At 41.9% G+C, this 24057-nt stretch overlaps 1 protein-coding gene across 3 annotated transcripts in view; it reads right to left on the reverse strand.

Annotated features, from left to right (window-relative positions):
- The window catches only part of osbpl8 (oxysterol binding protein-like 8), a 95596-nt gene that overhangs the window by 63511 nt on the left and 8028 nt on the right, over positions 1 to 24057 (reverse strand). For 2 of the 3 annotated variants that reach the window (XM_084573273.1, XM_084573272.1), the window contains exon 2: positions 5304 to 5401. In XM_084573273.1, coding sequence (XP_084429399.1) covers positions 5304 to 5348 — 45 coding nt within the window. In that variant the 5' untranslated portion in view covers positions 5349 to 5401. Of the gene's footprint in view, positions 1 to 5303; positions 5506 to 24057 lie in introns of those variants that run through there. The other variant, XM_084573275.1, reaches the window with a different exon arrangement.

The raw sequence follows: 24057 nt of genomic DNA on the forward strand, positions 1-24057 counted from the left end.
AGTGAGTGACTCACAAATTCTTCCGTTTCAGCCTGCCATGACAAAAATGTCAAGTCACACAACTGATGCGGATCAGTTACACAGAGAAAAATCTATCTTTATCTCTCAGTTCAGTATGCAAATTAAGATTCACATTAGTGATAATTCTGTATAAGGTGCTGGAAGAAAAGTCCTCTCCTAAAGAAACTCTTTGCTTCTGAGTACAAATTAAAGTGATATACAATAATAATTCGTAGTTTTTCGACAGGGGAACTGTGATTTCCATATAAAATTTAATTGAAAACAGTTAACATTAATAGTAATGTAAAACTCAATATACTGTCAGTATGTTACATGGCTTAGTAACAAAAGGAACAACTCACAACTGACACCAGCAAAGCCACTTGTTTATGGCTGTATGGTACTATTTTAAGAGAGCTTGTGTCACAAAACAGGAACCTCAGTGGAGTTGGATGAGTTGGCCAAAACCTACACCCAGGTTGTGATGATAAAAGCCAGATAGAATGACAACAGAAACAAACGCCTCTCTAAGCAAACATTTTTATGTGAACACAGTAAACATTTCAACAGTCACAACCCTAAAAGCAAAGAGCTGGACACCGACATAGCTGGGCCAGTCAAGCCTGGTGCAGTTCTAGACTACCTAAGATTTGACATAAATCCGACATGTAATCTACAACTATGTAAAAACAGGGAACATCACAAACAAACTAACTAACTAACTAACTGGGCTATTCAATCAAGCTAGTGCTAAAAGTCTTCTCAGCAATTAGAAACATGCCTAAAACAAGCGTGATTGCACTAAAAGAAACACCCCCCAAACGTCTTGGTCTTTTCAGGCTGTAAATCTGCTGGCAAAGGGATTGTAGCACCCGGCTCAATTTAAGGACTTTTATTTAAGTATCTGGTATATTCAATAGTTGAATATCTCGCTCATGCTCAGAGAACAGGGGTTACACAAGTAACCTTAAGTTTTCTTGTGTTCTTTCTGAACACTAGAACTTTCAAACCATGGCTTTGACTGTTAACTGTGTATACACAGTACTCGCACCGATCACCACAAAAGAAATATATAAAGTGGGATATACATAATTCATGTGGCGAAGGACTGTTGGCACTTCTCAGTATTAAAGTGTGCAGAAAATACACTCCATTGTAATTGTAACTCATGGGCTGACACACAATATATATTACCCTCCTCGAGCCAAGGAAATATACTCGAAGAGGTGCAGTGTGGATGCGTGTGCCAGGGAGCTAAATGTGTTTTAACAATTCCTAGTGTCCTATGGGTTGTAAAATGACTGCATCTTTAGAAGGCACCAGCACGCTGCATCCCTATAAACTATTAAATATATGTGATGCTACGTGACCCTGCATTTTTCACTCCCTGTGGCAATAAATCCACACTGTCCTCTTTGACTGCCCACTCAGCACCTCGGCCAAGCTGAAAAAAACTGATTTTCCTGTCTGGGAAGGATTGAACAAATCTGGGCAGCAGACGTACCACTCTTTCCACTGCACTCAGTTTAATCCTGGATGTGAAAATTTGCGACCGCTTCTACATCATCTGACGTTCACTTTGTCGAGACTTTTCTAAGTTGCTGCGTATTTTCAGACATGCAGTGAATACAGGAGTGTACGGCTGAGGCTATCGCCGGGGTGGATAAGCTTGCTTTTCCTGTTTAGTTTAAGCCATTTACTTTAGTGGTGAGAATGTGTCTCCTCGACCCAGGCTGTCAGCTCCGCTCAGTCAACAGAACCCCGACTCAGACCACTGATGTACAGAAGCCGAAGCAGACTCGGTTTCTCGCTGAGTGAGGCCTGAAGCCAATTTTCACCTCTGGCCTCATGCAGTCTCCTGTAGCTTTCTCCTGTCAAATGATGTGGCATTGGAGGTCTGAGCACTGGAGGCCTTGTCAAAGATCTCCTAATAAGAAATGTCTTTCTTCACAACCGAATAAAATACTGTGACATTAAAAGTTACATGCAAATATCAAGTGGCATTGTGTCTTGCTTTACCAGACCTAAACGCTAATGTCTTGCTCAAGTGTGCTTTTATTTATTTATATTTAATAAGTACCACTTTCAAGTGTAGGAACGTTGGAGTACAGACATTAGCGTCTCCACAACACACCTCTCAACTGACTCTGTAATGCAGAAAAACACGTTTAATGTTAAATATAGTGTGTAGTCAACACCTTAGCTAGCTTCAGGTGTGCTAGTTTCAATTCACAGCAAATGTCAATATATTTGTGGCGATAATCTTTTGTTTGTTAGCAATTTGCTTCCACGTTTAAGGCATTTCCCAATTAACAACTACTCGCGCCTGGGCAAATTACAACTTTGGTAGTAATGCTACTGACTATTCTCACTAAATTTCCCCATCCCCAAAGCTCCCCAAACCTAGAAAACATCATCTGGGAATTACGCATGTCTTGATCAAATTTTATAGCCTCATATTTCAGTCTGGATCAAAGTGATCACAGTCCCGTTCCTTTATGTTGAAGGTGTTGTTTTGAACACATTTTTCTATGTGTATCTGGGCATACCCTACATTCAGAGCTTCCTGTCATGCATGAAAATAGCTCATTAAGGGCGGCATTTGTCGATTTTTATTATGAAAGCAATCTTGGCCTGCACATGATGTCGATTATTATATCGATATACATGATTAGGCATTTGTGTGCAGTAAACAAGAAGAGTAGCACACATGAGCCCAAACTCTCCATGTTTCCCATCTGTATAGAAGTATTTCGGAATCTGCATTATCAACTATGACAGGCTGCTCGAGACGTGCGCTGTACTGCTGTAAGGGATCGATTAATGTTGAGAGAAGAACTGTTAGGGAGAGATTCTGAATGATGAGCCTGCCTGAGATATAATGGGTTTAATCATCTTTGACGCAACCAGGTTAATGGCCTGTGGTTTAGTTGGAACAAATGGTGCCTCCATCTTGAGATATATATGGAAGAAAAACTTTTAAAACAAAGTCCAGCTTTGTCCCTATTTAACATAAATTAGGAAAACTTCAACAACCAGCCTTGTAAGATTGGCAACTTTAAAGCGCAAATGGAACCAGTGGGAGTGAGGGCGTCTCGCCAAAGTGCAATTCAACAGCCACTGAGGATAAAAGTTTTTTTTGTCACTAATTTCAGCAGCTCAAATCCCCTCAGTCGATGATCCCCTGGACACAGATCCTCTTCTCTTACCTCTAAGCTACCTCAAATCCATTGTTCAAGCGTATAAAGGTTGTCTGTGTGCCTTTTCACTGCGGCCTACTCTGAACAGCAGGTCACCAGTGCTTTCATTACAGCATGTACAATGAAAATGACAGCAGACTGAACGGTGGTATGAATGTTTGAAACAGGAGGGGGGGCTGGCTGCCATACTGTAAACCTTCCTGAAGCGTCACCTGACCGCGTGGACGTCAGAGCGAAGGGAGAAGCAGCAGACACCTGGCATGCTTCCCGGAGCCTTTCATCTCATCTTGGGAGCCATCCTCTCTACCAGTGAGCCCTTTCAGCAAACAGCGGGGTAAGCCAGCAACACAATACGTCCCACAGTCTAAGTCTCACACCATGCTGGCACTGCAGCCCTTTTATAATGTGTGATCAAGTGATAACACGCTGCCCCGGAACATTCACAAAGGAGGGTTGTCTCTTAATTGCAGAGAGGTACGCATTCATCAGCTTCAATCCGAAAATAAAAAAAAAAAACTCAAAAGCAAATACACTGATGTGGCTTTCAAACCAATTTATGCACCAGCAGTTTAATTATGCAGCCACTTAAATAGGCTGCGGTGAAGGAGGCGTCAGAAATTAGCCTGGGCTAATAACACAGAGTGTTATTAAAACTCATTCCCACTTTAAGTAAGTCTTAGAGAAGTAGGAAGGGGATTTTAGCTGTGCTCCCATTCAGTCCCGTTATGTTTCATTGTATGTGGAGGCCTGTGGGAGAGATTGCCACCACTGTTATCACCGCAGTTATCTGCAATTATAATTGCCCTTGTGCTTTCTGCAAAAACGGCTACAGAGGATTATGATGAAGGTGAACTGAAAGGGCAGAATGACAATTCTGGGAGCGGAGAGAAGGGAGGTTGTATGTTATGTGCGGCTGCGTGAATGTACGGCCGCTGAGTAGGGGTGCCACTTGAGGGTCACATTGTTGATGTTGCCAACTGAGGGTACAATTTGAACTAAAGGGGGTTCTATTCTTGGTCCGTTAATATTTATGCAGACGACAACATTATGTGTGCACATGGCTCTCCTTAAGCTAAAGCTGTATCGAGATTGCAATCTGCCTGTAATATCCCCTCAAACTTGAGCTAAATACAGATCAACGCAACTTTCCAGGAACTTGATCTGACCAATAACCGTCTTCTTAATAAGAAAACCAAACAGCAGTAAAGTGTTTTTGCTTAAAAACTGTAACTTACACTATTTCTACTTTTGCCTATTTTATGAACAACACATATGGCTATAGGAGATAGCTAAGAGGAGCCCTGCTGTATAGATTGTTAGAGTAAAATCAGAAGTAGATAGAGAAAGCATCTACAGAATATCTACACAAAGCACTAAAATAAAATTCAGAGTGATAAGGAACTGAGCTAATACAAAGAAAATGATAAAAACTGATATGTTGTTGTTGACGTGCGACACCAAATGGGAAGTAGCAACAACTTTACTGTGCCGAATAAAGAACAAGAACTATGGATGAGCGTTTCATTTTCAGCGGCCTGTTTAGTCACCATTTCTGTTCTTAGAAAAGAGGACGTTTGGACAGCACCCCCCCCCCCCGTATGACCTTTAATCATCGACAGCCACAGTGACAGTCGTGTCTACGTACTGACACACGCGCTCCCTGACACAACTTTAACAGCATGCATGTCTGTCACTGTGCGCCTGACGAGCCCGCGGCAGTCTGGCAATATTAGCACCTTAAGCCAATCATTAAAGTTCAGAGAGTGTAGTCTCGGAGCAGACGGCTTGTCAATGATGCCAGCAGGAAACAGGAAACCTTTCTAACTTAAGACTATACGTGCATGTTGAATGAAGGCCACCAATTATTCGGGATAATTAGCAGTGACTAATAATGAGGAAGGGTGTGTGGGTTTAAGGTTACTTGCTGGTTGTCAAGTGGAGCCAAAATAAGGCACTGCCACAAACCTTACTATCTTTTAAAATAATCCCTTTTCATTCCTTCCCAATTCCCATTTTGGAAAACTAGGTTACACTTTTGATTTGAAATGCTGAAATGCATGCACGTGGGACTGCAGTCAAAGTACATATGCAATGACGACTTACCAAAGTTTTCTCAGGCTCCTGCTGGGACTCAGAGGAGGACTCCATGGTCGTGTTAAACCAGAGTCAGGCCTGTCAGCGCTGCTCTGGTGACTGCATATCTGTCAAGAAAGAGAAGAAACGTGTTACCACAGGAAAACACTATGACAACTTTTAAGGCGGAATCGTGTCGGTTTACCTTTCCTTAGATATTTGAAGGTTTTAAGTGTACACTGTGTTCAAAATTAGTCATCTAGTTTCAGCAGTTATTTTCTTAGCTTTGCACAGCAATGCCCTTTCACATCATGTGGGCTGGCTAAAAATTGGACTTATTTGCACCATCATGCTTACTCATCTAGTACATTTTAGAAACGGCAGACTTCTACAGCACAGAAGCCGAAAGAAGAATTTCTCTTACTTTTAGTATACTAATGCACAGGAACCTGCTCGGAAACCTGCTCATCATCCCCCGCTGCCCTTTACCACCCAAATAACGGTGCTGTAGCCGCAGGCCTTCAATAAACAGCCTGTTTCTAGTGCAAGCAGGGGGAGGTAGGAGGATCAGAAAGGTTGACGGCGGCCTTCCCAAGAGGGTCCTGAAAAATTCATATTTTCAATCTATCTTTTTCTGTCCGTCGTCGGCTGGGGGCTGGGGGTAGAAGTGTTGGTGCATAACACAGTTTTTAACCTTTATCTATCAAGGGGAAGTTTGTACTGGCCACTTAGCTGCTCCACTAAAACCTGATGGGGAGTTATCCAAGGCTACATCAGGGAGTGTACCGGTTGGAGGCTACTTTGCAGATCCACAGGAATTTGTCCCAATTACTGCTCGCATATTTCTTTGACTCAGTATTTCTTTGAATTGTTCAATGAACAAAATAGCGTATCTACAAATAGGATAATGTGATAAATTGCAATTGAACTCAAATTTATTTAGCACGATTAAAAGAATGCTGGACTTTTACAGCTGTGCTGAGCATGAAATTCTAAGTAATGTGGATTGGCCAGTGTAAAAACTGTCTTTTTGAGTCTTCAATGTGAATAAAAAATAGTAACTACGAAACCAAGAGTCCAAAACTTGGCGTTCCCGAAATAACTGGCAAAGCGACTGAGTAAGATTAACATTCACTGACCCAACCCGTCATCCTTCAACAATCCCTTGAATGGTGAAACCTATTACCCCCTTTCTCTCAATGCAGACGCTGTTCCTGCACACAATAAAATACAGGCCTAACCACTGTTTGTAATAGCACTGCCGGTGTGAGCTAAATCCTCAACATGAGTTCATGAACAAGTGGGACCATCTGTTAATTCCACTACGCTTTTGGAGAGATTATTTTGGGTGGAGCAGCTGCTTGCCGATGCGTGGTTGTTCTGGTGACGCTTTTAAGCCACTTATGCAGAATTCTGTTTCATGTTGATATTTTGATGATAGGAACCACCTCGCCTGAGATAACAATGGATAAGACTATTTGGAACTGGCCATTGGAACTTTGTGGCCCGACAGTGGAAATTACAATAGTAGTTAAACGTTTGAATACCTTCTCTTTTGGCACGCTGTACAAAGTAATTTCTTTCTTTTGTCCTCTTTTGTCCTAGGTAGGGCATTGTATTTCCTGAATGTGAAAAGCATCTCATGCTCTGTATTTGCGAGGCTTTGGGTTCAAAAAGCCATGTAGCACCAACTAGGCCTGGGCGCAATGGCCAAAAAAAAATGGTACCAAGTTTCCCAAACAGCATCACATATAGTCCGCTACAACAAAATGAACAGGTTCATGTGAGGCTTCATGGTTCTGCAGGTCCACAGATCTGTTGTGGAGCAAAAGAAGGACTTCTCCAGCTGCACCACAATCTTCTAACCCATATCTGTCTTGATATGAAATGCCGGCGCTTGAAAGCTATTATCATTGGCCGTGATTGACTTCATCCATTGTGCTGAGACCAGGAACTTTATCATGAGGAAGTGAAACCTCTTCTAGGCCAATCTCAGCTCTCCCAACACTGCATTACGACGTCAACAAAAGGTGTAATAAGTCACTTGAGGCATGTGAAATAGAATTTGGCCCACTCAAAATAGACCCACAAAGTTCTTTTTTGCCACAGTTACTACTTTCCACGACATTAGGATCCACAGGCACCTTTATATAGTTTTGCTTTTGTTAGCATTTGGGGAACAGGTTGGAGGCTGCTGCCAATATTAACCTTACGAAGGTGACAGAAGAAAAGAAGAAAGCCAGCGGTTTAGGAGACACATTGTCCAAATATTACACAGAGGACGGGAGGACATCCTGACAATGAGACGGTCACTAAGTCTTTCTACCAGTCACTCTGCTAATGTAATGCTCCAGTGCTCCGACAGCCTCTTGGTTCCAGGCAGCACACACACACACACTTTCATCTGGCCTCAATTCTCAAGGACCCATCACGCTGGGACAGATGCTTTGCACTCTTTCCACAAAGCCAGCTTTAGCAACCAGCCCATGACTCAGCTTGAAGTGGCAGTCACACAGATGAGGTGGGAAAATAACACCGAAATGAAAGAATGTTATGTAGCAGTGTGTGGGAGTTTTATTTTTTTCTTCATTATTTATGTCAACATTTGCTCCCATTGTACCGTCTCTGAAGTTTGCTGCATGAATAAAAACTGAACTTTTCTGCGGGATACAAAAGGTTTCTTACCTTCGCTCTGGCCTAGAGTTAACTTAACTATGATTGACTAGTATCTTCAGTGTGTAGTTGACACCATCTCATGGAGCTATTTGGTTGACTATTTGCACATTAGCTGTTTGTAATTGTTCACCTTGGGCCACATAATGCGTCACAATAATAATCCTTGAGTAATTTTCATGCAAAAATGTAGAAGATTCTGGAGGGCACCAAAACTTTAAGCAGCACTATATATTTGCACACCAACCACACAGAAATGATGTCTGTTTTGACGCCGTCACTTAATAAACAATGGGCGAACCAACGACAGACCATCTACCATCTTGACTTTCGCATTACTCAGCATCTGCCGCTTCACAAGCGCCGGCACATCCCAGCCTGTTTCAACTGTGGTCTGCGAGCTACGAGCTATGAATCATTGCCAAAGATAGAGGACAAACGCACAGGGAATCCTAAACTTGTGGCTTGGCAGTGGCCCCAAAACTAAGCCGGAAATACTGGCAGAGGGGTTTCTCCACAGAGCCAAAAATGATAGCGCTGCATATAGACAAAAGCTTTGATTGCTATAACGGTGCTGGCTTTATGGGACACTACCAGACTACCAGACCAAACAATGCACCATTCATTTTTTTAATTGCTTGCACAAAATCCCTGGCATTAAATACCACTGACCTCCCTCCTAGATACTGCATCAAACTTTATTCTGGTGTAAGGTATTTAATGCCTACCGTAAACTCTACCTTGTTGCTAGGTGTTCTGAATAGGCTTTTAGCGTTATTTCAGCCCTATTGAATAATAGGAGATTGTCTTGCAGAGCAATTGTATTTTAATTGCTCTCATAAATATGCTCTAATTATGGCGAAGATTTTCTTATAAATAGGGCCGACCAACGGTAGCTGTACTAAAAGAGTATGTTAAGTTAAACAGTCTATTTTACCAAAAACAAAGATTACAGAAAATCGTTTTTTGAAAAGGCAGAGCAGACAATTCTGTTCGGACTGCTTGTCAGTACTGAAAATGCAGCAGTTAAATACCATACACACTGATTGTTTTAGATTAAAAGGTTGCGCTCTACTCAGAGGAGGACAAGGACAGCAATCATTTCGGGATCCTAAGTTAATTGTAATGATGTTGCTGTCTGCCGTCTGACAGCCCCAGAGGCACATCTACAGAGGCCACCGTCGCTGCCGAGTGTTTCGAAAATGAATATGTAGTTAACCGAGACATGCAGAGTGGCCATGCTCCATGATTTTGCGCCACTTAAATAGTGAAACAGACAATTGACAGTTCTTTGTTTCATTTATGCAATTATTTCGAATATTGATAACATATATAACAAATATATACACATTTGTGATCCTGTGTACATACTGAAATGTTTGATTTGTCTGCAAGTAGTATTGAATGATGTTGTCAATACCACCAAAGCAGCAGTAAATATCCCGCAGGTTTGCAAATAAACTACCTATTGACTGGTTCTTTGACGTCAGTGCCGACTGCACGGATGCCAGACACTTGTGCCTCAAGTCTCATCAGGGTGATAAGTGCTGGTGAGGGGATAGGGAAGAAAGGCAGCCACATACTTACACAAACAGATGTACGCCGCCTTGAGCTCAATGTTTATACCACTCAAAGAACCTACAGCGATGTTAAGTGCCTTAGTGAGCACGGCTGGATTTCGCTACAGTTTTGCTCAATCGATCCAAGTCACACGGTCCTGATTTGACTTAAATGTCAAATCATTTAGAGGTATTTCACAATTTTACTTAAAAGTAAAGCTAATCTTGTCGATTTGTAATATTTCCACGGTCTTTAACCTAAACTTGACATATCTTTCATACAGTATGGCTTTGCTTTTGTCCAGCTCCTCTCTGTCGTCATACTTTTTAAATCCAATCAGCTTTCAGGCTGGATGGAGCTCTCACAGCAGTAGCTTCTGTCATGTCTTGGATCTCCCTCACACGTGGACTAATCTCATTGCTCGGTCTTGTGAGATTCATTGTGGGAAACCAACTGCTTTGTTCGTATCTTTTCACTGAAACTCTTGCACATCACTTTAAAAGCTGTGGTCAAAATGTATTTCACACAAAACGATGCAACCGCAATTAATCTGCCACAACGGTGGAGGGGAAGCTGTGCATATCAGCTGATCAACTACCGTACGTTACACCAATTGAAATGCAAAACTGTACATAAACAATATTGCGATATCTGTAGCTTTCTATCCCCTATAGTAATATAGTTGTAGTACTGTTGTTACTTCTCCATTGTGAGCTTAATTATCAACACAAACATGTAGCGCTCTGGTAAGCATCAGCTTTTAAAAGATAAAGCAGTCCAAGGAATCTAGGTGTAATTTCCTGTAGAGGAACAAACATGCAGCTACACTAGTAATGCCAGATTGCCAGGAATGAACAGGTTGGTGGTCAAGCATTCTTTTCAGAAATGCTCTCTGTGGGAAAGAAAAAAAGACAGGAGGAGACAGTCATTGTAATCTTCTGCCTGTCCCAGTTCGGTGCCGTGTGCGAGGGGGGGGGGGGGGAGGGCATCTTTCAAGAGAATTAAACCATGTAGGTCAGGGAGTGAGGAATATTAATCAACCATGTAGGCAGTGGCAGAGGACTGCCACACAGACCACGCAAGACCACACAGAATCCGGCACAAGAAAAACGATCACTTTTCAGCACCCTAGCAACGAATAAAATGAACCGATGTACGCGAAGAAACACTGACTCAAGCATAGAAAGGAGGATTATGTTCATGTAATATTATGTCTACCTGCAACGTCTAATTATGGAACAAGGATGTGCTGTAAACTGATCGAACGGCACAGTGGCTCTGATTGGTTGCAGGGCTATCCAGGTGTTTTTTTGTGTGTATCAGTGGCTATGGTAAGCACTGAAAAGGCTTTTCCGCTGTTTAAATGGGCATATATATCTTTAACACTGCATCAATAGGAGCTTTTCACTAGGGCTGTGCTGTGGCTCAGTAGGTAGAGTGGGTTGTACACAAACCAGAGGGTTAGGGGTTAGACACCACGTGCACAAATGCCCCAGTTGCTCCCAGTGCCAAAATTAGCAGATTCCAAAATGCATCTACTAATGTTGGATGACTATGGGAGCAGCTCTAGTTAAAGGTAAAAGGTTATTACATTTAAAAATAAATATATAAATCATCTTAAACCACAAATATGGACTATTCCATTAAACTGATTTATTGGCCAGCCCTAATATCCAGCACATGAACCTGAGTCTGAAGAATATAGACAGTTATTATAGACTCCCCGTGTCAAAACACAACCTCAGTGACCCTTCAATATAGCTTCTGATAGCAAATTTCTCATCTGACATGTTCTTTTTTTCTTTGTATAATAAGAGACAGGAAAATGCATGAGGAGCATGCAAGAGTGTCACCTTCCAATATTAAAACGCTTTAGGATGCAACAAGGTGACTCAGCCCTCACTCAAATCCATTGATCTCTCTGAGCAACTTGTGGATAGGAATACTGATGGGCAGGACGATTAGAAGGTCTCAAGTCCCATGGTGTCAAGGAGACTGTGGCGACCTCAGTCCGATTATACGAGAGCCGCCGCCGCTGCTGCTGCTGCTGCTGCTGCTGCTGCCTGGGTTGCTTTAAATTACTGTCGGCTCATAAAGGACAGAACAACCCCTCCTTTCCACAGAGATGGAGAGGAGAATCACAGAGCCACGGCTCCGCTGCCGAGCGGCACAATGAAAATGTACGTGACGCACGCAGCTTCAGTTAAATAATATGTGCCTGTTTGTGCGTGCGATGCCGCTTGCATAACAGAAAAGGGAGGAAAGACACGAGGCAGAGATGCCGGCACATTCCTCTAAAAGAGGCGATTGTTTGTGTCATGCATATTGAAGGATCGGCAGACATCGCAAGGGAGTGCAAAGGTCACAGCGGCTAGAGATATTTCTGTGACCCAAGAATGATCATAAAAGAAAACGGCAGGACAAAAAAAAAGCAGTTGTTAGCCAGGATGACAGACATCATCTCTACACGATCGGCGCAGTCGAGTCGCCTCTTTGACGGATATTTGCTGTCTAACACAACACATGTTCGGCGCAGCGAGCCCGGTGTCAGGACGTGTGATCAGGCTGATGTGAACTCAGCGTATCAGAGACTTCTTAAATACGTGCACAGCGCGAAAAGACTCAAAACAAGCAACAAGAGTAATACTCACAGCATCACAGGCAGGCTACATTTGTCCAGATCAAGAGCAGGTACACCAAAACACAAAAGCATGGAGGGTGCCGGATCGATGGAGCATGCACGTGTGCAAGAGGATGCCGGGGGGGGGGGGTGAATGGAGGACCTACCTCAAGTCGCTCGGGCAGCAAAAAGCACCATTACATTCATAACACATCCTCTGAGAGAGGGAAAGAGAGCGAGGGAGAAAGAGAGACCTCAAGATGACATCACCGATATTCTCCCTCCTCCTCTGAAATGTAGGCTAGTGCTGCAGGGCTGCCGGAGTCGAGCAGCAGTGAGAGCTCCCTCTGTTTGTGTGCAGTGACAGAAAACAACAGTATGCTCTGTGCTAGCTTTCCCTGCTGCTCAGTACTGACGCGACTTCAACATACGGGAGTCTACAACCTCAACAGACGCGCGCCTGGAATGGATAAGAGATACAGGATTCTTTTCAGAAAAATCTCATTTGTTAGATCATACACCTGTGGAAAAAAAAGTGAATATGAAGAAGCCATCTAAGCTTTTTGATCAGTGCAGCTACATTGAAGAACAGGAGAAAGAGATATAATACCACAGGACGCTTTTTGAGAAGAAGGCCAGTCGGTGGAGGCAGTTTTACACGTGCCACCTACTAGGGACGTCCCGATCGGTATCAGGAAATCAGTATCCGATCCAGACATTTTTCACATGATCAGTATCAGTCTTCAACCAACCCGATCTTTTGTACTTATTTATTTTAGGTCCGCCGTAAAAACACTTCCTCGTAGCGTCAAAATGTCTTATCACTCTTCATTGCCTAGCGTCAGGGCTGCCAAAACAAACTGGCCAGGAAGACTAGTTATTCTTCTACTGTTTTAGTGGCAGCTGGCTAACGTGTAAGCCGCCAAAAATATCAGTAGAGGTAGAGGAACTAAAATCAAGTGACTAATTGTGTCTGCCGTGTAGAAGTACTTTACTCTAGAAAGTGAAGCCAGTCAGACAGAAATTTGTAAATTGTGCAATGTGGATATTGGGTGAGGTGGTAGTAAGAGATTGTTATTCAATATTACTTGAGTCAACTTAAAAAAAAAAAAGAATAAGAAAAAACCATAATACGCTGAGTACACTACCCTACCAACTACCCAACCTTTGTTGCAGACCATGTACACTCATACAAAAGAAATCCCCTGATGGCAGTTGCCTCTTTCACCAGGATAATGCACCATGTCACAAAATGAAAGTGGTTCAGGAATGGGTTGAGGAACACAAAAGGAAGTTCAAGGTGCTGAACTGGCCTCCTAATTCCTCCGATCTCAATCCAATCGAGCATCGGTGGGGTTAACTGGCAGGACTGCAGAATAATCTGCTGCTAACGTCTTGGTGCCAGATACCACAGCATACCTTCAGGGGTCTGGTGGAGTCGTGGTGGCTTTACATTAGGCAGGTGGTTATAATGTTATGGCTGTTTGGTGTATATGCCAATTTAATGACAAAAACTTGCCGTTTGCTTCAGATGATAATCTGTATCCACTGGTTATAAATTAGTACAAAGCAGTTAACTGTGGTATTAAACATAAACTTCTGAGCTCATTTCAAGAAACATGCATCTACACAGTCAACTGACAGTACAGAATGATGGCAGTGACCTGGACGTAGGGGTAAACTGTCAGGAATGCTTAGACAACATCTGATGTGTGTAACTGTCCATCTTCACTGCTAATAGTGAGGCAGAAGACATAATTTACAATATTTTTCCATATATGTATTTGAAATAAGAAGCAAATGAGCACTAGAGAGTGCTTGCCACATCTAAATTTCTCATTCAAGCTCGTGTCCTCACTGCGGTACGAAGGGAAACCCTGGTTCTAGCAGTGTTCCCATCCTAATGGGAAAATTGTGCTGCCACTGCAAGGCTTTGGATTTCTCTACAACCTTTTAACCTGCTTTCCCAAGAACACTCTGCTGAGTTCCTTTGAGTCCAATGTGGTCTTTGATAGTACTGGTATACTGGGTTTCAGCATTGCTGCATTTTAGTCTCTTTCCATTAACTTTTCATTGTTTATCAGTTGTGTGCCCCTTTGCAGAAAAGCAAACCATGTGCTGCTGGCGCCCTGTTATATACTTAACTGGATTGAGATAAAGGAGTCTTGTGGCTGATAACATAAAAAGAAATCTTCGCTATATTTGCCATTACGTTCTATAGCCAGCCTTCCATCTCACTGTGGTGTGTGCCCACGGGAGTGTTAACCACGCTCTGTCCCAGTGTTTGCTTGCAGTCCCGTAAGCCAACTTTAGAAGATTTCTGTGGAACACGGCCTTTTCTTTTATATCTTAAAGAGCACGAGCAGTCTTTTCCTCAAGCAGTCTGTTCACTTAACAACCAGATGTCTCTACGTCTTTATGGCCCTCTCTGTGTGTGTGTGTATGTGTGTGTGTGTGTTCGTCCAGCTGCAGGGGAATCTTGATGCTGGAAAAAAAGCACAGCTGTGTGTGTTCCTGAGGAAAGAACAGGTAGGTAAGAGCTGATGTAGGTGTGCCAGAAATAACGCAAAGACAAACACGTTTACATGTGCGTCCACAATAATATTGCCCTGTACAGACATGCACATTTTTGTACAGACATCTGGATTTCAAGTGCGAACTTAACAGAAAGTTATCATCAAAAGGCAGGCTGCAGCGAGAAAATGGATGCAAGATTTTATCCAAAGCACCTTCAGCATTCCTGACCTCGGTTTCCCTGTGGTGACCGTGATTTGTTTTGTTTTTTAAATATAAGACATTTGCATAATCAAGTCAGAGCACCTCCGTGACCTGAAATGTTGTTTCTTTACTTGCTTGTGTGTTGCTTGCCTGAAGGGGTAAACAGTCTGCCGCCTCTATTTAAAAACCAATTCTACTATATCTCTGTGCAAAGATGCTTTGCTAAATTAACCAAAACAAAAAAAAAGCTAAATGACTTCTCCAGAAAATGTATGAAATACCCTCTTGAAATTTACCACTAAACCAGCCCGTGTGACATTAGTAAGATGGTCAAGAACGTTTAATGCTCCATATTAATAAATGGGATCCCTGAAAGGATTTAAATAGTAGAAGGTAGATCCAGGATTTTGAAGTTAAGTCCAGGATCTTGCTTTTTTACGCCCACACAAAAAACTCTAATTTTAGGCCTGTCTAGGAAAATATCTTGAGGGAGAATATGATCCATCACAACCTCCACCAGATATATAGCCTAGTGTATCAATTATTTTGTGCCAACACTCCATTCGGATTTAATTAAGGAGCGTGTTTCAACCAAAACAGAGAACAAAAGTCCTTTGCAATTGGACAGTTCCACAACCAATCAGAGCAACAAATGGCTTAATCGTCCTCCCCAATGATTTGACTAGCCCAGCAGATCTTTGCTGGAGCAAAATCAGTTCTTAACAGAGCAGATCCGTACCAACGTTCCACCACAAACAATGTGTAGACAGGTAGTTAGTCTATCTTCCAGGCTAGCACATACATGCATTATGTTAAACTGAATTACACAGTTACGTAGAGCTCAAAGTCACTGCTAAAGCATTAGCTTGGACCAGAGGGGGTGGTGTTAGAGAGCAGAAGACAGAAATGATCTCCATGACCTATTGTGACAAATTACCCCAACACACCACATTGATATCAAAGAACTAGAGGCAATGAAGACTGACTGCAGCAAGGCCTGTATGTGGGCTACTTGAACACACCGCAAAGACGACAGCCAAAGGTCAACCGGCATATATGTTGTCTGCCTGCATGAGTGGAAATAAATCTTCATACCAACAGGAGCCAGTAGTCTTTATTAGTCATTCAAACTAGAAAACTGGAAAAGCTAGGGCCGTGGATTTATAAATGGCTGCACAGAGCTGGCCTGAAACAAATATTGCTGACGAGGATTTTACATTTATAAAAAGCTGCAATACAAGGAATAAGAAGAAGGAAGACGGTTACAAAAATGTGTAACGTGGAGTCGGTTTGCGCTAGTCTTGGCACACAGTGACTATGAACCCTGAAAGTATGAGACTGAGATGGAAGACGGGGAACAGACAAAATTCTGCTGCATAATGCAGTCGAACATCTCATTGATGAGCAAATAGCTGCAACAATCAGCCCAAAACCTTTTCCAGAGGCTCAGTTAAACGTGCCTAACCTGAACATAATGCATAACTTACATAAACAATTGAATTTTAAAAAGATGCAAAAATGTTGAAAACAGCAACACAGTAAAGGACAAAGGTTTTCTGTCATGTTCAGCTAAGAGACTGTCAAAAAATAAAGAGGCAATAATCATAGCACTCTAGGGGAATCAGTTGTATCACCATTAATGTCACATCACGATTGCTTGAAACACTGAAACTCTTAATAATTTGCTCATTGCAGTATTATCAGCTAATGGCGTCTACTCTTGGTTCTTTCTTTGTAGCCCGTCTGTCATGACTGGCCAAAATCATCTAAGACAGTTTTTTTTTTTAAGATAGTTTAAGTTCAGGAAAACATGTGAATAACACAAGTGACATAAGAATGTTGAGTTTCCATCACAGCCGCTGTCGCTTTTCCCTCAGGCCACGGCTTAGCCTGAAGGGATTATTACAGCTGGACCAACAGCCCAGAGGAGATACAGAGCACATGGTGGATGAAATAAATGCCAAAAGATAAACTGTGTACCAGGATTCTGGTATTATATGAAACTGTGTCCTTGCCGAACACTGTACATTCTCTCTGAACACGAGTGCAACAAAAACAACACCTCGCCGTCCAGCTGTATCAACTGGGCTCTTAAAAAGCAATGTGCTCTGCCTCCCTCAGAGAGCCGCAGCCGTGCACAGGCTCTAAAATCAGAATGAGTGAATTAGGACACTAGAAAGCAGAGCATGTTCAACACTTGTAACTCTTTCAGTTCAACAGGAAGGCTGAGTTGGGTGGAGACTGAGCTGTGTCCATGACCAGATCATGCCTGGGTTGTAAAAATATTATGGCAAGTTTTACTGGCTACTAATTCTGTCTTTTTAAGGCTAAGAGGCATAAAACGTTTGAGTAAGTGATGCAGTAATTACCAAGCGTAGCCGTAGCTTTGTCCTTGGCTCATCAGAGACACGTCCCTCTGCTGTTCCCATGTCTAGTGAGCTGAACGAGCAAGACTCGGGCTTTAATACTGTGGGTTATAGGTGTAGGCTTTAACGTGAGGTCAAAAAATGGCCCCAAAAAAAGACGTTATGCCTATATTCACCGTCTGGCTTCACTCCAAGCAACCAGGGCTTAAAGAAAAATAATTCCTTTGTCAGTTGTCAAAAGGCAACAACAAGATCATTTGTACCTTCTTCTTCATCTTGGCGAATTTAGAACACGGTGCATCATAGTTGCATCTTGTTTTAAAATACACAGAGAAAGAAGATATACTGCAAAAAAATGGACTCCCTAGTGGAGGTGTAACTAAAATATCAAAAACATATATTTATATATATATTTACCTCTACAACTGTGAAACCTTCAAAAACTGTTGCCCAAGGCGCATATGAATAATACTGAATAAGATAAACCAGACTCCAGTGCATCATATTTCACTTACCCTTTCTGGAATCTGCACCAATGGATTGTAGGCAATCAACTCAAATACCTCAATACTAACTGATCTTCCTCTTGTATATTATGCAGCGCAGCAAAAAATGTCAGTACAATGCTGGGTGTGGTAATTGGTTGCACGCACCTACAGTTCCACACCCGTACTGAGCCAAGCTTTATTTCAGTCTAGCATGCATGAGTCAACTCAATGGTTTTTGGTGTGGACTGGTGTGTACCGTCTGGCGGCAGGTAGCGACAGTCACGCAGCAAAGTGAGATTCCACTGTGCAAGCCTGGGGTCTGACTCACTCCTATAAACGATTTAATCTGAGCGAACGAACAGAACATTTTGAAGGGACGCTTTATTGCTCCTGTCAAGGTTTTTTCGTGTTTAAAAAGGTGAACAAAGGTGGAGGAATTGTTCTTGACACGTAACAGGTCATTCACGGAACATGCGGGCCTTCACCTCGGTGGCGTTGAGAATGTTCCTGATGAATTGACAGGGTACCAATCAGCATATAATAAAATGTACACACAAATATGACAATGCTCAAAGAGGAAGCAAACATGTGGAAGTTCCTACTGCAATAATTTGCTATTTTACTGAGAGGAATGAATGATAATTTTGCATGTTTCTGACTTTACTCTCTGCTGCTACCAGGACTTCAGGGGACTGTAGTGTTTAATAATGGAGGCGACTTGAAATTCAGAGAACTGCTGCTAACTTGAGAAACAAATTCTTCTATCTCAAGGTGGAAGTAAATGTCAGAAGATGGGGATAGCATGTCAGGAACTTAATACTGGGAATATGTACATTGTAATGAAGTCCCTGAAGGATGGGTACTCTTCTACATATCATGGAATAACACATGCACATGTGGTCTGAAAAGGCGGTGGATTGCATTTTAAGGAAGTCAATGTGTGTTTTTAAGAGACATTAACTTATCTGAAATGAATCAATTCAAACCAAAGTTAAATTTCAGTCTTTGCACAGGCTATACCGTGTTTGGAGTAGCTCCACACCTTATGGTGTAGCCTGACATGCACTCCACAGAAATGTATCTGCACATTACTCTGAAATTTATTTCCTCATCCATGTCTTTTAGTGGCTGGACAAGCTCCAAAAAGTCACTCTCTTTCTGTCTCAGTCAGTTCAGTGGCCGTACTCCAACATGAGATGCAGTCACCACAGTTTGAGGTACACAAAGAAACACAACACATCAAACAGAATCCCATTGTTGACTGACAGCATAGTTACAGAGCGAGCCAACCCACAAGCGCGCAAGTGTAAATGCGCACAATGCCATAGGCCGCTCGTGTCGGCTATGGCGGAGGCTCTGCATAGCTGAGGCAGAAGGCCGAGACACATCAGAACGACACAAAACAAAACAACTAATGCATCAAAAATTTGAAAAGTTAAAAGTTATGTTACTATAAGCAATAGATCACAGTCCTTGACTCTTCATGAAGATAAATCTGAATAATTTTTTTCTCATATATCATTAGTTTGATTTAGCAAAACAAACAAAACAATAAACTGAAAGAAAACTGAAGAAATGCTACATTTATGACTGAAACCGGGAGGAAACAGCAGTTCAGGTAGGCAGTGATAACGTTCCTCCAAGGCTATGCTCTTGGGATCTAACGCGGGCGGACAGTGAAGTTAATGGGCTGGGGCACTTCTAAAGACCTTGACGCACCCACGCTCTGTTATCAAGTAACAAATCCAGCTCAGCATGGGACCCGGGCCGAGGCCAACACAAGATAGGAACTGCACACTCAACTCACCCCTGTCATCACTGAGGACAGGTGCACATTGAGCAAATTAAAGGTGTGTTTGTTCAGTTTTGTTTGACGTATGGGAGCCAGTGGCAGGCGAGCAACAACAGCGCTAATGAAAGGCACACACAGTAATATGGCTGGTATAATTAAAACAGCTATTTACATTGGTAAACCTCAGCCAACCTTCTCGTGGATGGTAATAAAAGTTGCTGAACTGGGTAAAAGCAGGCCAAAACGTAACGTCGTGTTTGTGCCGCTGCTGGATAAACCCACGCTGATGAGAAGAGAGAGGCAACTATCTCCCTTTGAGCACATCTGGCATTTGTCAGAGCAAATGCATCCAATCAGCTAAACCACAGCCAGTGGCCTGAGTGCCCCAGCTGGGAAGATTATGCTGCACTGATGCCCCGGCCTTCGCATTTCAATAACTTCATGAGCATCAAAGCTGGCTCCTAATCGTGTTATAGGGGAGGCAGGAGGAATCGAGGTTGTTACAGGACTTCCAACTTGCTGACAGGTGAGTATTGGCTCAGCGAGGGAGGTGGTTAAGGGTGTTGTACAATTGCTGGGAAGCCCTTAAATGACGATGATATCATCTACTTTTACCAGCTGAGATAAACAATCACTCTGCTCCACTCATTTATTTATAAGCAGGGCTTTGACAACACGTTGACGTAGTTGCTAATGCTTAAATTTGCGTTGATGCGAGGTAATATTTAGGTTTATCTTCAAACATGGCGGCTTCTGCTGCCAGACGTGCTGAAAATAAGGCCCCCGAATCAACAGCCATCCTGGGCAATCTGATCACAAGTGGCCAGCTTTAAGTAGAGGTATTTGGCTAATCCATTGTCAGACTTCATTTAGAGGTTATCTGGGGCACATTTGACTGCATTCCTTTAGTAGCATGAACACAGAATGAGTCCTGGTTCACATTAAAAACTCAGTTGGGGTGCACTGAGTAAACTGAGCTTTTCCTCGTTTATTCAGAGAAAGTCAAACAACGGTGCATATGGAAACTTCCCAGGTTCAGTTATAAACTGAGTTTTATGCGGGTCTTTAAAACAACCAACGTCAGAGCAGAGATACATTAATAAATAGTAACTTCACATATGTGTTTTCAGTGGGAGACAGAGATTTCAAAGCTTGTTCCAAAATATATATCATCTCCCTGAGTCTTTAAAGGAATACTCCGGAATTTTGGACATAGGGCCTCATTTACAACTGAGCCGGTGTGATATAGGTCGGTGGAGACCGTTTTCAGCACATTTGATCCATTCCTCATATTTGCACAAATCACTGTTGCTAAACTGGTGTTGAGCTAGCGTGCGTCAACGGTAACATCCAGCCTGTCACTAAAAACAGCTATAACTGCTCCGCAGAACACCTGAGACAAATGTATTATAACGTCGGACTATCGATGTACATGTCAGTGTTGGTAGAATCATACAATACAATCATTTCGGAAAGCACACTGAAGCACCATGTTTATAACCTATTTTTTACTGTCTATGTTTATAACGCGGCTACTACTAGCTGTCACGACTGTAGGGCGCTTCTGTTTTCGTTTTGACGCACTACTACTAACACGCAAAGTAAAATTCCGCTGCTGCTGAGAAACTAGTCCCTCAAAATGTTTTATCATTGAAAATGCAAGGTTGGTTTAATTTCTAAAATGATTCTACCAACACTGACATGAACATCGATAGTCCGACGTTATAATACATTTGTCTCAGGTGTTCTGCGGAGCAGTTATAGCTGTTTTTAGTGACAGGCTGGATGTTACCGTTGACGCACGCTAGCTCAACACCAGTTTAGCAACAGTGATTTGTGCAAATATAAGGAATGGATCAAATGTGCTGAAAACGGTCTCCACCGACCTATATCACACCGGCTCAGCTGTAAATGAGGCCCTATGTCCAAAATTCCGGAGTATTCCTTTAAGTCAGGAGGCACGCAGAACAAACAGCTGTTTGAGGTTCTGATTCAGCAGTAGTGATCCATTAAAGACAGCAGCTGTTACAATGTTCTACTGGTGTTTACTGAGGTGAGATAAGATAAGATAGGACTTTACTTATCAACATGGGGAAATTAAGGTGTTACAGCGGCAAGGAACAACAGTGCAAAAATACAAAAAATGGAATAAGGCAAGACGCGAGAAACTAAATAAAAGTAAATAAGTTAAGGTACAACAGTATTTACACATTGCATCGGGTTTAAAATCAACATTCATGAATATCATGAGTAAAAACAAACTCCAACAGGAGTTGCACCAAGTATTGCACCAAAATGACATGAGGTAATAACAGCTGATCAGGTTTATTTATAAACGGAGGGCAAAAGTGAGATCTGAAATTGGCTGGGGACGCATGTGGAGAAGCATTTTAATGCCAGGTACTTAAAGCTGACCACTTGTGAGCCGCTTTCCCACAATAGATGTTAATGCCAGGTCTGGGCATGGCCTTTTAGCCATAAAAAGACCAACTTGAGAACCAGAAGTAAGTAACGTCTTTAAAAAAGGACTTTAAAATAACGCAACAGCACTGATATATTTGGATTACAGTTAGTTCTGCATGACTCTTGATTGACGCCTCCAACCCCCATGCCAGCTTGGATAGTCTCCAGGCCCTCACAAAAAAACACAAAACATGAACGGAAAAAATATTCATGGCTAGTATGGCAACACTGCTTTCCAGGGCATTTATGTGTACATATGCTGTATGTACTTACACTTTAAGCAACTATTAGATAGTAGAGCTGCATTTCCAGTTATCGATACTGATATATACAGAATAAAGTTCAACCTTTGTGACAAATATTATCACAAGTTTAAAGCTGAAGTGTCCAACTGTGTGACGTGTGTATATTAAAACTGATATCCCCATTGAAATGCAGCGCCGCAAAACAATTGACCGTTAGAAAGCTCCCCTCCCAGATCCAAATACACATTTCCTCTTGCCAGCATGAACTCAAAGAGAAAATTCCCCAAAGTCCCTGAGGAATTTGGCTGTAGTACTCCAAACAGAAAGCTATCTCTTTCTAAAATATGTAATTCCTTATCTTGTTTTTTCAAAGCAACTCTTTAACTAATAAGGAATCAGGTACAATAGCACAACTGATCTAAACCCAATACTGCTTCCAGTAAATTACATTTTGCAAGGGAGGCAAACAGAAAAGCTGGTATAAATTACTCATTGTCGCAATGAATAATTGCATGGCAGCGAAAACTTAATATTTCCAACAACAGCAAATGCTGAGGGTTTCCTGTATCAGCTGAAATTATCATAATATCGACCATAAATGCTCATCTGAGACCATACATGGGACCTGACAACAGCGTATTCTGTATCGAACTAGTATTGTGTCAACCTCAGGGGAACGTTTAAAGTAAACACAGCTGACCTCTTCTGTATTTTTCTGGGAATCATGAAGAAGTTATTTTATGCAGAAGAACAAAGAGTTTTCAAACTCGATTATTGGAAAAAATAAATCACGCAAACCTCCTCACCACCCACGGCCCAACCCGCTTTGCTCACATTATCTGATTTCTCATGCGTGTGCAAACACATAAAGCAATAAAACTCATGAAAACTGCTTTGGATACAAGATTACACCCCACAGCTTTAAGAACTGAGGCTAACGTGGATATAGCATTTTGCACCACAACAAGAAAGACTCATTTCCTTAGAATTTTATGCACGCACCCAATTTACCAAAGAATTATTTGTGTGCAGTAGAAATGTGCGTCCGGCTCAAAACGATTTGTGCAAATGAGTCCTTGTTAAATGGCTACTATACAAATAAAAAAACCTTTCTCCTTGTGACAAGCCCAGCACTTGGCATAATTAATCTGATTTATTAACATAATTGTGCATTTCAAGGTAAATGTTTTACTAAAACCCTATTTTTCCATGGCCACAGGTTTCTCACAATCATTTTCCAACTAGCAGCGATAACTGGAAACGTCAAATAACCCAGACTTTCTTCTGCTGTTGTTTCTCCAGATTAATCTGAATTCATTTAAAAACCGTAGGGTGTGCTTCCGCAGCGTGTAATTTAACCGATTCATCAGCATCTGTTCCATCCAAGAATAACATTTTAAGAATTCATACTGAGCAGAGATCACATGACACAACGACATCTCAGTTTTGAAACTTCCCCTTTGAGCCTGGAAATTTTCATTTTCACTTTACACTGATAACAAGGGGAAAGGCTGAAATGATCAGCAGATAAATAACCTGTTACTTTTTATTAATGTCATACATTTTTTAAAAAGAAGCACGGCACTTTATTTGGTTACAGCCTGTTTGCAGACTGAAATTCTAACCACTATAATTTATACAGACATTTTAAAGAAGAAAATCAACGACTTATTGATAAATAAGTCTTATTCACTTCTGTTATAATTATTTATTGCATTTTAAACCTTAACTCTCACCCAACGATACTTTTCAACACAGAAGTTAAGATTTGTGCAGTGTAGGCTCATTCAGAAAATAGGTTGCTAACTATACTGGAACTATAATACGCCTGTGTTATTATCTGTTAGTATATGCCAAAG

This window comes from Chelon labrosus, assembly GCF_963514085.1.
Source record: "Chelon labrosus genome assembly, chromosome: 23".
NCBI classification, from domain to species: Eukaryota; Metazoa; Chordata; class Actinopteri; order Mugiliformes; family Mugilidae; genus Chelon; species Chelon labrosus.